Here is a 16203-nt window from a genome sequence, read left to right on the forward strand (position 1 = left end):
CTGCATTTTCAAGGTCACTTAAAATGGCATCACAGGGAGAAGGAAGTGGTAGTGCCGACCGTGTGCACTGTTTAAGATTTGGTGTAACCTGTGTGGAACGTCTTTTGGGAAGAAGGCAGGCAGGAGGGGAGATTTAATCTCCTTGTCTTCCGTGACCATAGTTTGTTTCCAGTTGCGCTAATGAAGAAGAGCAGGTTCCTCAGCCAAGAAAGGATTTAAATTTCAGGGCTGGACAAAAGAACGGACTGGAGTAACCCGAGATGCCCCTTTATGAGCCACACAGGGGCTTCGCTTGACGTGGAAACATTTTTCTGGAAATCAACGGTGGCTTTCCTTTTTCCAACCCTTAAGTCTCTTCCCAGCCCTTAATACCCACCATTGTGTGCAGGATTGTGGAGCAATTAAGGAGTGGTAAGTGTGCACCGCTCGGCCACTAATGAATTTGAGGGGGTTTTGTTTGGGTCTGGGAACCCAAGGCCTCCTGGTAATCCCAGCAGGGCTTCATTCTCTGGAACGGATTTTGGAGCTCATCGGGTTCCAGGTGGGAGATCCGTTGGCTGCTTCTCCTTCTGGCTTTGAAAAACACCTGTATAAAACATGTGATCTGCCCCTTTCCAGCGATTGAATGTTTTCATCCTTATTTGAGCTTCCTACTCTCTCCACCTTTTGTGGAACAGTGGGTGCTCTTAACGACCAGCCCCCCCCCCAAAAAAGTCTTAAAATTGGGTTGGTTGCATGGTTCCCAACTGTCAAGATTTATGACTGTCATTGGTTTCCCCATTTTCTCCTATGCAAAGCCTCATTACAAGGTCTCCACAATGCAAAGAGGATGTTGAGACTCTAGAAAAAGTGCAGAGAAGAGCAACAAAGATGATCAGGGGACTGGAGCCTAAAACATATGAAGAAACAGTTGCAGGAACTGGGTAAATGTCTAGTTTAATGAAAAGAAGGACCAGGGGAGACAGGATAGTAGCCTTCCAATCTCAGGGGTTGCCACAAAGAAGAGGGAGTCAAGCTATTCTCCAAAGCACCTAAGGGTAGAACAAGAAGCAATGGGTGGAAACTAATCAAGGAGAGAAGCAACTTAGAACTAAGCAGAAATTTCCTGACAGTTAGAACAATTAATCAGTGGAATTACCTGCCTCCAGAAGTTGTGAATGCTCCAACACTGGAAGTTTTTAAGCAGATGTTGGATAACCATTTGTCTGAAGTAGTGAAGGGTTTCCTGCCCTATCATGTCTCCCCTGGTCCTTCTTTCATTAAACTAGCCATGCCCAGTTCCCGCAACCGTTCTTCATATATTTTAGCCTCCAGTCCCCTAATCCTCTTTGTCACTTTTCGCTGCATTTTTTCTAGAGTCTCATAGAAAAATAGAAACATAGAAGTCTGACAGCAGAAAAAGACCTCATAGTCCATCTAGTCTGCCCTTATACTATTTTCTGTATTTTATCTTAGGATGGCATGTTTAAATTCAACATCCTGTTTGCACCTTTTATGAACTTTTATGACTTGTGAACTCCATGCTGGCTGAGGAATTCTGGGAGTTGAAGTCCCACAGGTTGTAAAAAAAGGGGGTCTACTTGCCCTCCCCTGATCTATGGGGTCGCTAAGAGTTGACATCAACTTGATGGCAGATAATCAATCCATCAGCTGCAACTATTTGAGGACCTCTCTGTCAACTAGCAGCTCCAAGAGGGAAGGAAGGAATCTTGTCTATACATGAAAGTGAGATTCTGCAAAACTTTCCATCCATACTGTAGGAAACACACCCACCGACGGGGAAATCCATACGGTAGAAATGGTGGCACTGCAAACTGGGCACTTGGGAAAACCCCTTGGCTGCGGGGGACCCTTTTTGAACATCTGTCAAGTGGCCTGCTGTTTCTCCTCTGTTCTGTCTTTATCTAGTCTCGTTTGGCCCACAATATGCCCCGTGGAGGGCTTGGCTCCTTAAGAAGACCAGACGTCTTTACGTAACCCATTTTCCCTCAGCATTAAATCTTCCTCGGGATTAGCGACTTCGGAAACATCTGTGTGGGCTTGGGGACAAGATTGCCGGCTGGAATTAACAGCTGAAAATAACAGAAGATAGAAACCGTTGACAAAGGGGCATTAAGAGAAGAAGAAGAAGGGGGAGGAAAAGAAGCCCACTCCACAGGCGAAGTAAATAAACGATGCCAGGATACGTCTTGTTGCTCAAATCAGAATTTCCGTATTTTGGGGGGTATATGACACACCAGAATATACGACACGCCTTAGTTTTTGGGGAGGAAAACAGGGAAAAGAATCTGCTTGCTAGGTACTCATCCAGCTAGTGTCCTTAGTCTGGTCAGCTTCAGCGCATTATTTTATCCCCTGGCTAGGGCTGGAAAAAATTATTTGGAGAGAGTAACAATGAAAGGGCTTGCAAGTCAGTAACAGCTGGGAACATCGTTAGCATCTGTTTAGGGCTGGAAAGAAACATTTGGAGGAAGTTAGAGCAATGAAAGAAAAACCTACAGTTTGGAAAAAATTCTTGGGAGAGAGTAACCATGAAAGAGCTTGTAAACCAGTAAGAGCTGGGAACATCATTAGCACCTCGTTGGGGCTGGAAAGAAACTTATTCGGAGCAAGTAGAGCAATGGAAAAAAACCCTGCAAAGACTTACGGCTTGGAAAACATTCTTTGCAGAGGGAAACCATGAAAGAGCCTGCAAGGTCAGAGCTGGGAAGATCGTAAGCAGCTAGTTAGGGCTGGGGGAAAAAGCTACATTCAGAGTATAAGACGCACCCTAATTATCAGCCTCTTTTAGGGAGGAAAAAGGTGCGTCTTACACTCCGAAAAATATGGTAGTTGTTTGAAAATTTTAGTGTGGTTACATCCTGCAAAGAAGGGAAAGAAGAAGAAATGTTGAGTGTAGACATGCAGGAGTGGGATTTGAGAGTTCTCTGAACTGCCCGGAATCTTATTTATTTATTTTATTTTATTTTATTGATTTATTTTATTTTATTGATTTATTTTATTTATTTTATTTATTTTATTTATTTTATTTATTTTATTTATTTTATTTATTTTATTTATTTTATTTATTTTATTTATTTTATTTATTTTATTTATTTTATTTATTTTATTTATTTTATTTATTATTTAGATTTGTATGCCGCCCCTCTCCTCTTAGTTAGAGGTTCTCCCGAACCCCTGCAAATCCCCAGCAGCTGACCCCTGGACTCTCATATTTGACCAGGAGGTTGGGCTAGATGACCTCCAAGATCCCTTCCAACTCTGATATGTTGTTGTTGTAATAGTAGTATTAATAGTAGTAGTAGTTGTTGTTGTTGTTGTTGTTGTTGTTATTATTATTATTATTATTATTATTATTATTATTATTATTATTATTATCTCACAAAGCGTTGTTTCCTTTGCATAGATCAGCAAGACGCAGGGTAGAAGAGTTAAAGAGCAACCTGTGCCACCAGCCAGAAGTTCAACAAGGACATCGCCCCCCCCCTCCATTTTTCAGCCCTCTCCCCCCCCACTTCGTCCCGGGCTCTGCCTTTTAACCAATCCATACAGCTCCATCAGCCTAACCTGGCCTGGCTCCCCTTCCGAGGCCATTAATGTAATGACGAGAGGTCACCAAGTTCAAGCCAAAATGTCAATTTTCATTTGGCGGAACGACCCTGTGCTCGAATCCGCTGGGCTTTTCCCTCGGCTGTCGTCCTTCAACACAAGACAAACTCTGTCAGGAGCCTCTGAGGGGCTGCAATTGCCCCCCCTCCATTCAAAGCTCCGTGATTAACAAGGGGCAGCCGCCTAACCAGGCCGGAAGACCCAAGGGCCTATTTCAGACCCATTTGGCACTGAATGTCCATCATGGCTCCTCTATGGATTTATTGACACCTTTCAGACATTCATCTCCCGCCACCAGGATAAGGCAGACCCAGGTGTTGTTGACACCCACAAACCTCCCTCTGCTCCAGCAAGAGTTGTGCCACGCAGTAGCAAAGAAGTGGCCCTTTTCAGTGCCAAGATGTTGGCAAGAGAATTCTGCCATTAAAAGGCTCCATGTTTGCACAGATCTCCATCCACCTGGTTACTTGTCAGTGGAGAAGACCTGGGGTTGGTCAGCTGGAAAGCCGGCCGCCAGGTTTGACAGCCGAGCGCCACGCAACAGGGCGAGCTCGCACCCTGCAAAGCTGGCAGTTTGAAAGGATGCAAATGCGAGTAGATAAATGGGCACCACTCTGAATGACAAATGGGTAGATAGATGCAAGTAGATATTATTATTATTATTATTATTATTATTATTATTATTATTATTAATTAGATTTGTATGCCGCCCCTTTCCGAAGACTTGGGGAGGCTCACAACAGTAATAAAAACAATATAGTAGTGGAACAAATCTAATATTAAAAAACATATAAAACCCTATCATTATTTTTAAAAAAACCAAACAGCACATTCATACCAAACATAAAACAAAGTATAATAAAGCTTGGGGGAAAGGTGTCTCAACTCCCCCATGCCTGGGCGGTATAAGTGAGTCTTGAGTAGTTTACGAAAGACAAGGAGGGCGGGGCAGTTCTAATCTCCAGGGGGAGTTGGTTCCAGAGAGCCGGAGCTGCCACAGAGAAGGCTCTTCCCCTGGGGCCCGCCAAACGACATTGTTTAGTCGACAGGACCTGGAGAAGGCCAACTCTGTGGGACCTTATCGGTCGCTGGGATTCATGCGGTAGCAGGCGGTTCTGGAGGTACTGTGGTCCAGATAAATGGGTACCATTCTGATGGGAAGGTCACAAGGCTCCATAGGATCATGCTGGCCACACGGCCACGGAAACCATTTAAATAGGATCCAGCCGTGTGCAGCAGCTGCCAGAAAAGCCAACACAGTTCTAGGCTGCACTAACAGAGGGATGGAATTAAGATCACCTGAAGGGTTAATACCGCTTTATAAGGCCTTGGTAAGGCCACACTTGAAATACGGCATCCAGTTTTGGTTGCCACGATGCTAAAAGGACGTTGAGACTCTAGAAAGAGTGCAGAGAAGAGCGACAAAGAGGATTAGGGGACCAGAAGCTAAAACATACGAAGAACGGTTGCAGGAACTGGGTAAATATCTAGTTTAATGCAAAGAAGGACCAGGGGAGACAAGATAGCAGCCTTCCAATATCTCAGGGGTTATTGCCACAAAGAAGAGGGAGTCAAGCTATTCTCCAAAGCCCCTGAGGGCAGAACAAGAAGCAAACTCCATCCCTAGAAGAACCGGTTTCTATCCACTGCCCACTTTTGCCCCAAGAAGGGAAATTACCGAACGCAAACGGCTGAGAGGAGGCGGCTAAACAATTTCCCCTTTTCAATCTCGCAGTCAATGGGGTCTCTAATTAAATGGCTTAATTGGATCTCTGGCAGCTTTAATTACCTTTTGGGATTACGGAATGGGGGTCAGGGAGTCAATTATGTGCCTTTGAGCACAGAGCCACATCGGTTTTGTCCTCTCGCAAACGAGGCGCAGGAAGTCCACCACTTACGACCAAAGTGGAGACCCCAATTTATAATTGCTAAGCGAGACAGTCGTTAAGCGAGCTGCACCTCATTTCAGGGACATTTCTTGCTGCGGTTTGTTAAGTCAAACAAATAACAGGGTTGTTAGTGAATCTGGCTCCTGCAAATGACTTTGCTTGTGGCAAAAGGAGAGTCATGTCACTCCGGGACCCTGAAACCGTCCTGAGTACATGCCAGTTGCCAATTTCAATCACTTGACCCGAGGGATGTTGTTGTTGCTGTTGTTGTTGTTGTTGTTGTTGTTGTTGTTATTATTATTATTATTATAATATTTTTTTATCTATCTATCTATCTATCTATCTATCTATCTATCTATCTATCTATTTATTAGATTTGTATGCCGTCCCTCTCCGAAGACTCGGGGCGGCTCACAACAACAGGAACAGTACAAATCCAAAATTAAAACAATTTAAAACCCTTAGTATAAAAACAATCATACATCTCATACATAAAGTGGAAACGGCCCAGGGGAATCAATTCCCCCATGCCTGGCGACAGAGGTGGGTTTTGAGGAGTTTGCGAAAGGCAAGGAGGGTGGGGGCAATCCTAATCTCTGGGGGGAGCTGGTTCCAGAGGGTCGGGGCTGCCACAGAGAAGGCTCTTCCCCTGGGTCCTGCCAGACAACATTGTTTAGTCGATGGGACCCGGAGAAGACCCACTCTGTGGGACCTAACTGGTCACTGGGATTCGTGTGGCAGAAGGCGGTCCCGGAGATATTAGGGTCCAGTGCCATGAAGGGCTTTATAGGTCATAACCAACACTTTGAATTGTGACCGGAAACTGATCGGCAACCAATGCAGACTGTGGAGTGTTGGTTTGATATAGGCATATTTAGGGAAGCCCATGATTGCTCTCGCAGCTGCATTCTGCACGATCTGATGTTGCAATGATCCAGGTTGACTCAGCCTTCCGTCCTTCCAAGGTGGGTCCAATGGGAACTTAAAAGTGTTGGGGGAAATATGCTGGCTCTAAACCACTTAGAGAAGGCTGTGAAAGCACTAGCATGTGGTATATACTGTATTTTGGGGAGTATAAGACGCACCTTAGTTTTGGGGGAGGAAAATAGGGAAAAGAATCTGTTTAGCAGATTATTCATCTGACTAATGTCCTTGGTCTGGTCAGCTTCAGGACATTATTTTATCCCCTGGTTAAGGGCTTTAAAATGTTTTAATTCGTTGCATCAAATTAGATATTTAGCCAGTTCCTGCATCCGTTCTTCCTATGTTTTAGCCTCCAGTCCCCTGATCCTCTTTGTGGCTCTTCTCTGCACTCTTTCTAGAGTCTCAACGTCCTTTTTGCATCGTGGAGACCAAAACTGGATGCAGTTTTGTGGCCAAGCTGATCTTGACTGGTGGATTGGCTGAAAGCACTCCAAAGTGGTCTGCGGTGGATCTGGTGAATAAATAGTGGCAGTTCTAAGCGCGAGAGCCCAGGGTGATCAGAAAATCATCTCTTTTTGCCTACATTTTCCAACTTTATTCATCAATGATTAAGGGACTGGAAACCAAGACTTACGAAGAGAGACTGAGGGAGCTGGGCATGGACAGCCTAGAGAAAAGGAGGGCCAGAGCGGACATGATAGCAGTTTACAAGTATACGAGGGGATGTCACAGAGAGGAGGGGATCACTTTAATCTTCAGGGCACCAGAGGGCCGGACGAGGAACAACGGCTGGAAGCTGACGAAGGAGAGATTCAACATGGAGATAAGGAGGAACTTCCTGATGGTCAGAGCAATCAACCAATGGAACAACCTACCAGCGGACGTTGTGAACTCCAACACTCTGGACATTTTTAAGAGAAGATTGAACAGCCACTTGACTGGTGTGCTATAGGGTTCCTGCTTGGGCAGGGGGTTGAACTCGATGGCCTTCATGGTCCCTTTCAACTCTAACAATAAATGAATGAATGAATGAATGAATGAATGAATGAATGAATGAATGAATGAATGAATGAATGTGACACAGCAGTGAAGCCACCCCAAAGCCAAATCTGAAAAGTTATAGCCTGAACTAAGTGATCAGGAAGGATGGGATGGGAGAAGACCTTTCTCCATTCGTCCTGCACCACATTGTGAGTTTGTCCAGGCTCAGGTGCGAGAAAGCAACACCTGCCGTCTCAACGAAAGCCTGTCCACTCTGTATTTCATTGAATTCCCTTCCAACCACCTCAAGAGCCAAAAGATCCCAGAAGGAGAGTTTGGGTTGCCAGAGACGACACAAAGAGCAATCATTGGCGCTTTAATTAAAAGCTTTAATTAAACACAAAATACCCTGGGTGCTTTATTAAGCCTGGTAATTGATTTAATGCTCTGCTCAAATTCTATTAAGTCGGGATCCTGGCTCTGGAATCGGCTGATGGGACGGGCCAGCCAAGCCTTGGGGAGGGGGGAGGAGGGGGAGTTGTGTATAGAGCCAGTGTCTTTGCACCCCCAGCCAAAGGCACGGATGAGAAGAACTGCAAATATTCTCATTTATTGGTATTGAATTTATTTTTATTTTAAAAGCAACCTGTATTTTACACAGAGCTTGACAAGTAGGTTACTTCTGTAAAACTCTGGCTGATGAGCTCTTGCTGGCACTTTCCAGATGTGAAGGGGTCATTCTGGGAGACCTAACCCTGTGCATCTGGAGGGCATAGAATTGGGGAAATGGAGATTAACCTTCTCGCCCACTCCCCATAATAAATGGCTGGTTTGGGCCATAATTTTGCCAAGCGCTCCCTCTAGTGGCGAAACGTTAGGATTACCTGTAGTCAAGAACGTGTGGTTTTGATCTCAAAGGTGCTTTTTTAAAAATTAAACTTTATCCATTTCCAATCTTTTCTTTAAAAACAACGATACTTTACTACTTTGAGTAATTACACATTGTTACATATTTCCATTCTCTCTATACCAAGTTACATGTTCCTTTATATGACATCTTTTATTTTCCGTTTTCATTATAGCCAGTCAAATTATATATATTTATTATTTCTTTATTATCATGTTTGCATTAAACTTTTCTATTAATATATTTATATGTTATATCAAAGGTGCTTTTTAAAAAGGAAAGTGGGCTGTTTTTCTTTTCCCTTGAGGAAGAAGAAGAAGAAAAACATTTTGCTTTCCATTGAGGACTTATATACTGCACAAGTCAAAAAGAGGGCGGTGAAAATATTGACTGACCCCTCGCATCCTGGACATAAACTGTTTCAACTCCTACCCTTAAAACCTCACTACAGAGAACTGCCACACCAAAACAACTAGATACAAGAAGAGTTTTTCTCAAATGCCATCACTCTGTTAAAAAAATAATTGCCTCAATACTGTCAAACATTTTACTAAGTCTGCACTACTATTACTACTATTTTGTTTCCACATCATTCCTATCACCCATCTCCTCCCACTTATGATTGTATGACTGTAACTTATTGCTTGTATCCTTAAGATTTTTATTAATATTGTTTCCTGATTGCTTATTTGACCCCTATGACAATCATTAAGTGTTGTACCCCATGATTCTGGACAAATGTCTCTTTTTCTTTTATGTACACTGAGAGCATCTGCACCAAAGACAAATTCCTTGTGTGTCCAACCACACTTGGCCAATAAAAGAAATAATTCTATCCAACAAGCTTCCTCAGCTGTGATGGCGGGTGATGGAAGAATAGCTACTGACAGTTGAGTCTGGACTTCTCAACCTTCTCACTCAATGCTTCCTTTTGAAAAAAGACAGTGAGAACAATTAACCAGTGGAACATCTTTTCTCCAGAACTCTTATCATGGGAGCTTTTGAAGAAGACATTGGACCGCCATTTGTCTGAAATGGTACAAGATTTCTTTCTTGAGGAGTGGGCTGGACTAGATCCAGGGGTCTCCAACCTTGCCATCTTTAAGACTTGTGGACTTCAACTCTCAGAATTTGAAGACCTCCAAGGTCCAAGAGAATAGAGGACATTCCAGCCTTGACCACTTGGACTGAGAGCCAGGACAACAGACTCTGTTCCTCACCATTTCCCCAAACCTGAATAGATCTGAAAGCGGATTTTTTTTTTATTCCTAACTGATAATTAATAATAATAATTTTAAAAAGACCAGCAGATCCTAAAGTGAAGTTTTTGGTCCTGTCTCCTTTCCCATCATCCTCTGGTCTCAGGACAAAAAAGACATCGTAATTCCTCACCACTGGGGATCCGAGTTATTCTACTCTTGATTAAATTAATAAATGCAATCAGGATCTGAAGCGATTTAATTGAGAGAATTTATGGGAACCTGACAGTTTTATGAATGTTTGATGAAGTATTACAAGCCGAGTTTTTTTAAAAAATTTTTTTGCATAATTTAACTTTAAATTCTATGCAGGAACATTCCCCCCACCCAACATCACCTATTCATGACCTAAATAAACTCTTTTAAGATGCATGTATCTATAATTTATTTCAAGCTCAGTTATCTGTCATAGGTTAGTCTGGCGGTGGCTTCCCTCCTTCCCATTCTTGTTCTTTTGCCAAAGTGACAAATACGTCAAAAATAATATTTGTTGCTTTTCGTCTCGCAGTATAAATCCTTGTCAATGCATGCATTTTATTTAAAGTTTTGAAAGAAGGCAAAGTCATCGTTTCTAGGGCTGGAAGTGTCCAATAAATGCACTCAACACTGTCTAAGGCACAATATTCTCTGTCGGTTGCCATCCCTGCAAACCTGGGTGTCTTGGACTACAGGGCCCATCCTCCACAGCCCAGCAGGCCTAGCAAAGGCACGCCTCTTCCTTTCAGGCTCTCTGGGGAGGTTTTCTTTGAGCGTTGCCAGCCTTTCTGCAAACTGAGTGGGATACAGTGGACGCACTAATGGATAATGGGGGAGGGAGTCCAGGCTGAAGAGCCCCGTGTGGCCTTGCAATGTGCCGCACTCCCATTCCCATCATCCCCGATCAGCAGGGACCATGGCGGTGGAGGATGGGCAGGGTGTCACTGCATTCCCTCTCCCATCCTCCCCAACTGATGTTGGGGGATGATGGGAGGGAGAGTCCAGCCCAACTCCCACTCTCCCCCATCAAAAGGCTGGAATCCATAGAGAGCCACGAAGGGCCCCGCCTGCGCCTGCGCGCCCGTTGCTATGCGACGGCTTCCCGGCGCGCTCTCCCCCGGGGAAGGCGGCGCCTGATGATGACGCCATCGCCGCGCGCGGGCCCTTCCGCCGGTCGCCGAAGGAAAGGGGAGTCGCGGCGCCGCCCGGGCCCGGCTTCCCTCCGCCGCCGCCGCCGCCGCCGCCATGGACCGCAGACGCCCGGTGAGTCCTCCGACGGCCCCCCGCGCCAGCGCGAGGAGAAGGGGGTGCCCCCCCCGCTCAGGCTCCGGCTGGCGGGACTACAGGACCCATCCTCCCCCGCCGCGCCTCTCTTGGGCGGGCCCATCGCGGGGGTCTCGGACAGGCCAGGACGGTGCAGCCGGGTATTCCCCCCCCCCGGGGCTGAACCCGAGATTTGGGCCTCCTTCCTGGGGAGGGGAGGTCTTGGGGGAGGGGGGGCCTGGGTGCGAATCCTGCCCCCCCCGGGGGTTTCTCCCTCTTTGCAGCCAGATTCGGCTTGCCCATCAGTGTCAGCGAGTATTTCATTTATTTTATTTATTATTAATCTAATTTGTATGCTGCCCAACTCCTCAAGGGCTTTGGGCGGCTTACAAGAAATAAAAGCAATAGTTAAAAAATAATTACTAATTTAATTTATATATGGCTTATAGGCCGCCCAATCCCATGGGACTCAGGACGGCTTACAACAATAAAACAGTGCAATAATACAATAAAGTCAAATATAAAACAGTAAAAAACAATAAAACCCTGATTAACATTATCAATAAAACCCCCTAACAAAGCTATACAGTGTTCCCTCGATTTTCGCGGGTTCAAACTTCGCGAATAGCCTATACCACGGTTTTTCAAAAAATAGTAATTAAAAAAATACTTCACAGTTTTTTTCCTATACCACGGTTTTTCCCACCCGATGACGTCATATGTCATCGCCAAACTAATAATTTTTGCAAATAAATAACAAAAAAAATAAATATTGTTAATAAATAATTATGTTTATAAATATCAGGATCACTAAGTGTCATATTCAATGGTGAGTACCAGTAATAATGGTGAGTAAATGGTTGTTAAGGGAATGGGAAATGGTAATTTAGGGGTTTAAAGTGTTGAGGGATGGCTTGTGATACTGTTCATAGCCAAAAATGGTGTATTTACTTCCGCATCTCTACTTCGCGGAAATTCGACTTTCGCGGGTGGTCTCGGAACGCATCCCCAGCGGAAATCGAGGGAACACTGTACAGTCATACAAACATCCACCCCAAGCAAGTCACAGGTCTCAAACCTCCTCACTTACCTTTCCAAATTAAGACACCAGTTTCTACACTGCTCAAAAAAAATAAAGGAACCCTTAAACAATGCAATATAACTCCAAGTCAATCAAACTTCTGTGAAACCAAACTGTCCACTTAGGAAGCAACATTGATTGACAGTCAATTTCACCTGTTGTTGTGCACATTCAACTTTGTACAGAACAAAGTATTCAAGGAGAATATTTCATTGATTCAGATCTAGGATGTGTTATCTGAGTGTTCCCTTTATTTTTTTGAGCAATATATAAAACAGTAAAACCCTGATTAAGCTAATCAATAAAACCCCCTAACAAAACTATATTAGATTTGTCTCTGTATTTACTGTTTTATATTGTATGCTGTGAGCTGCCCCGAGGCTTCGGAGAGGGGTGGCATACAAATCTAATTAACAATAATAATAATAACAACAACAATAATAATAATGTTGTCATACAAATATACACGCAAGCAAATCATAGATCTCCTTACTTACCTTTCTAAATGAAGACACCGGTTTATATTTGGGGCTAAGATCCCTAGTAAAAGCCAGGCACCTCTCTCAATATCTCTCATGGCCGGATCAAGATGATGTCGCAATTCGGTCAAGGGCCCCAGGCCTGCTGGAAAAGGCCGCAAGTCTTGACAGCTTTGCAGAAGGCCAGTAGGGTGGGGAGGGTATGGATCTCCGGAGGCAGCTGGTTCTTTTATATATTTTTTTCATAATACGGTGATGATCCTATCGGAGGGGACTCGTCCTGGGGGCCCCGATGATGCCCTTATCATGTGAGCGAGGAATCCTAAGAACCCTTTGAGTTCAGGCTGGAGTGGGAAGACTTTGGCCCAACCCTTTCTCTTGGCCTTTGCAGGGTTGTTGTTACTCCTGTTGTTGTGTGGGTGAAATAGGAGGAGGAAGGAGGACAGTCTTGTAGACATTTGCTGCCCAGGGTTGTTTATTACAATAATAAAAACAGGATCTAAGTTAAAAAGAATAGAATTGAATTGAATTCTTTTATTGGCCAAGTGTGATTGGACACACAAGGAATTTGTTTTTGGTGCATATACTCTCAGCGTACATAAAAGAAAAAGAGACATTTGTCAAGAATTATGAGGTACAACACTTAATGATTGTCATAGCGGTCAAATAAGCAATGAAGAAACAATCAATATTAATAAAAAGGATGTGATTATATGTAAGCTGCACTAAGATACCAGGCTGCTATCCTTCAGAACTGTTTGTGGAAGAAATCCATGAAGGGCTGAAATGGCCTCGAGGTCCTAAGCGGAAGGGGTCTTTTAGCCCCCCAAAGGAGGAGGAGGGGAGGAAGTAGCTCAGAAGAGAGACCCACCCTGGTTTTTGGGGAAGCAGAATGGGAGAGAAGAGGAGGAGGCCTTGCAAGATTCTACTGTGACTTTAAAGGGAAGATAGCGTTTTTAGCACTCGTAGTTCTTGAGTTTCATGCCTGGACTACCTCGCAGGGCTGACAGCGGGCATGTGCAGAACCTGCTAGAAAGGAAGAGACCACACTATCCCCCTCCACTTTCACTCCCGTCTCTTCCTTCCAGTTGCACAATTGTCTTTTTCTGCACGTAGATGACGGAATTCATCCACCTTCAGTTATTTCCCCCCCCCTCAAACTTTTGCCTGTCCTTTGGAACTCCCCGTCCTGCCATAGAAACAAAGAAGATTGACGGCAGAAAAAGACCCCCTGGTCCATCTACCCTGCCCTTCTACTATTTCCTGTATTTTATCTTAGGATGGATCTATGTTTATCCCAGGCAGGTTTACATTCAGTTCCTGTGGATTGACCAACCACGTCTGCTGGAGGTGTGTTGTAAGCATCTAGGTGGTGACTTAGTCTGAGAGGCGGAACGAGTGCCTTGCTTGTGCTTCCATCTTTCTTTTCCTGACTTTAGAGAATTCTCTAACCTCTGCCCTTCGTTGATTCCCCTCCAGCCAGTTCCTGTGGCCCTTAACTGGTGACCTCTTCAAGCACAGCTGTCTGGGGGGTTCTGGAAGTCCACAAGTCTTAAAGTTGCCATGTTTTGTCCAGGCTTTTGAGTCAGTGGAGACAGTGACCTATCTGCCGCTGTTGTGACCTTCCAAATCCCAGTACAGGGATCAATCCAGGTTGGTTTCCTGGTGGATCCATTCCCCACAGAGAATCTTAGAAACATAGAAGATTGACGGCAGAAAAAGACCTCCTGGTCCATCCAGTCTGCCCTTGTACTATTTCCTGCATTTTATCTTAGGATGGATCTATGTTTATCCCAGGCATGTTTAATATTCAGTTCCTGTGGATTGACCAACCACATCTGCTGGAAGTTTGTTCCAAGCATCTACTACTCTTTCAGTCAAATAATATTTTCTCACATTGCTTCTGATCTTTCCCCCAACTAACTTCAGATTGTGCCCCCTTGTTCTTGGGTTCACTTTCCTATTAAAAACACTTACCTCCTGGACCTTATTTAACCCTTTAGCGTATTTAAATTTTCCATCCTGTCCCCCCTTTGCCTTCTGTCCTCCAGACTCTACAGATGGAGTTCATGGAGTCTTTCCTGATGAGCCTTGGGGGTCTTGGGGGCTCACGCCTTCAGCTCGGCTGTCCTCCTCTCCCTTTCCCTCAACCTGGCTCTCCTTTCTCTTCCTTCCTGCAGGCAGCTTCTGTCTCCCTGGGTCCAAGGTGTGGTCACCCTCCTGGTTCGCTGGCCTCCCTCCCCACCGTCCTGGAAGCAGCCGTGGCCGCCCCCAGCCAAGCCGGCTCTCCGGTCGTGTAAAATAAACCCCGTGCCGCCCGATGCCTGTCATTCCTATCCCACGGCGGGTTCGTTCTTTCCACGGGCCCCACACGACCTGCCTGCACTCGGCCTGCGGGCCCGTCCGGACAGCCCCCCTGGTGCGCACCAAGTACAACAACTTCGACATCTACCTGAAGTCCCGCTGGATGTACGGGGTGATCCGTTTCCTGCTGTACTTCAGCTGCAGCCTCTTCACCTCCGTCCTCTGGGTGGCGCTGGCGGCCTTGTTCTGCATCCAGTACCTGGGCATCCGCTTCTTCCTCCGCTTCCAGTACAAACTCTCTATCACCCTGCTGCTGATGGGGAGGCGGCGGCTGGACTTTAGCCTGGTCAACGAGTTGCTCATCTACGCCATTCACGTCACCATGCTGCTGGTGGGGGGGCTGGGCTGGTGCTTCATGGTTTTTGTCGATATGTAAATAAAGGTCGGGGAGGACCAGAGTGACCCTTGGCCTGGGGGGGGGGGTCAGATCCGTCTCTATGATCTCTCCTCCACCCTCCTCCGGTCCCGCTCTCTTTCTCTCTCTCTCTCTCTCTCTGTGTCTCTGTTTCTTTGCTTATGATAAAGGCGAGTCAGACAGAAAACAGGTTGGCTCTGCTCTACCCTGTAAAAGTCAGTGAAGGCCAATGCGTCTCAGGAAGGCTGGCACCAGATGTTGCAGTTGAACCTCTGGCTGGTCCTTTGCCTGCCCATTGTGGGTCCTGCATCGTTTCCTTTTCCCTCTGCCTTTCAGTCGACGGAGGTCATCTCTTGCATTCTCTCCTTGGGTTGATGGTCTCCGTTCATTTAGAACAGAATAGAATTGTATTGGCCAAGTGTGACTGGACACACAAGGAATTTGTCTTGGTGCAGATGCTCTCGGCGTCCATAAAAGAAAATGAGACATTTGTCAAGAATCTGGAGGCACAACACTTAATGATTGCCATAGGGGTCAAATAAGCAATGAAGAAACAATATTAATAAAAATCTTAGGATACAAGCAACAAGTTACAGTCCTAAGTGGGAGGAAAAGGATGATAGGAAGGATGAGAAAAACTAGTAGAACAGAAGTGCAGATTTAGTAAAAAGTCTGACAGTGTTGAGGGAATTCTTTGTTTAGCAGAGTGATGGCATTTGGGGGAAAACTGCTCTTGTGTCTAGTTCTCTTGGTGTAGAGTGCTCTGTAGCGACGTTTTGAGGGTAGGGGTTGAAACAGTTTGTGTCCAGGATGCAAGGGGTAAGTCAATATTTTCCCCGCCGCCTTTTTGACTCGTGCAGTCTACAGGTCCTGAATGGAAGGCAGGTTGGCAGCCATTGTTTTTTTAAATATATGGAATATTTTTGTTCATGTTTTTTATTTTGTTCATACTTTTTTGTTCAAAGTCAGGTTCAACATTTAGGCAAGAAAAACGAGATGGCCAGGTACAGTACAGGTGGTACATTGCTCAACAGTAGCACCTGTGATAGGGACCTTGGAGACCTAGTGGACAACCGTTGAAATAGGATCCAGCCGTGTGCAGCAGCTGCCAAAAAA

General features: G+C 45.2%; 2 protein-coding genes across 3 annotated transcripts in view; both read left to right on the forward strand.

The window, feature by feature from the left end:
• Positions 1 to 10660: 10660 nt before the first annotated feature.
• The window catches only part of NACC2 (NACC family member 2), a 69223-nt gene continuing 63680 nt past the window's right edge, over positions 10661 to 16203 (forward strand). For both annotated transcript variants that reach the window (XM_070758596.1, XM_070758597.1), the window contains exon 1: positions 10661 to 10808. The gene's annotated coding sequence lies outside the window, so the exon portion shown is untranslated. The remainder of the gene's footprint in view (positions 10809 to 16203) is intronic.
• Positions 13647 to 15222, forward strand: TMEM250 (transmembrane protein 250). Its single transcript, XM_070758604.1, has 2 exons — positions 13647 to 13718; positions 14549 to 15222. Exon 2 carries the CDS (start codon positions 14689 to 14691, stop codon positions 15106 to 15108), a length of 420 nt encoding a protein of 139 aa, XP_070614705.1. The 5' UTR covers positions 13647 to 13718; positions 14549 to 14688; the 3' UTR covers positions 15109 to 15222.

This window comes from Erythrolamprus reginae, chromosome 8 (genome assembly GCF_031021105.1).
Source record: "Erythrolamprus reginae isolate rEryReg1 chromosome 8, rEryReg1.hap1, whole genome shotgun sequence".
Taxonomy (NCBI): domain Eukaryota; kingdom Metazoa; phylum Chordata; class Lepidosauria; order Squamata; family Dipsadidae; genus Erythrolamprus; species Erythrolamprus reginae.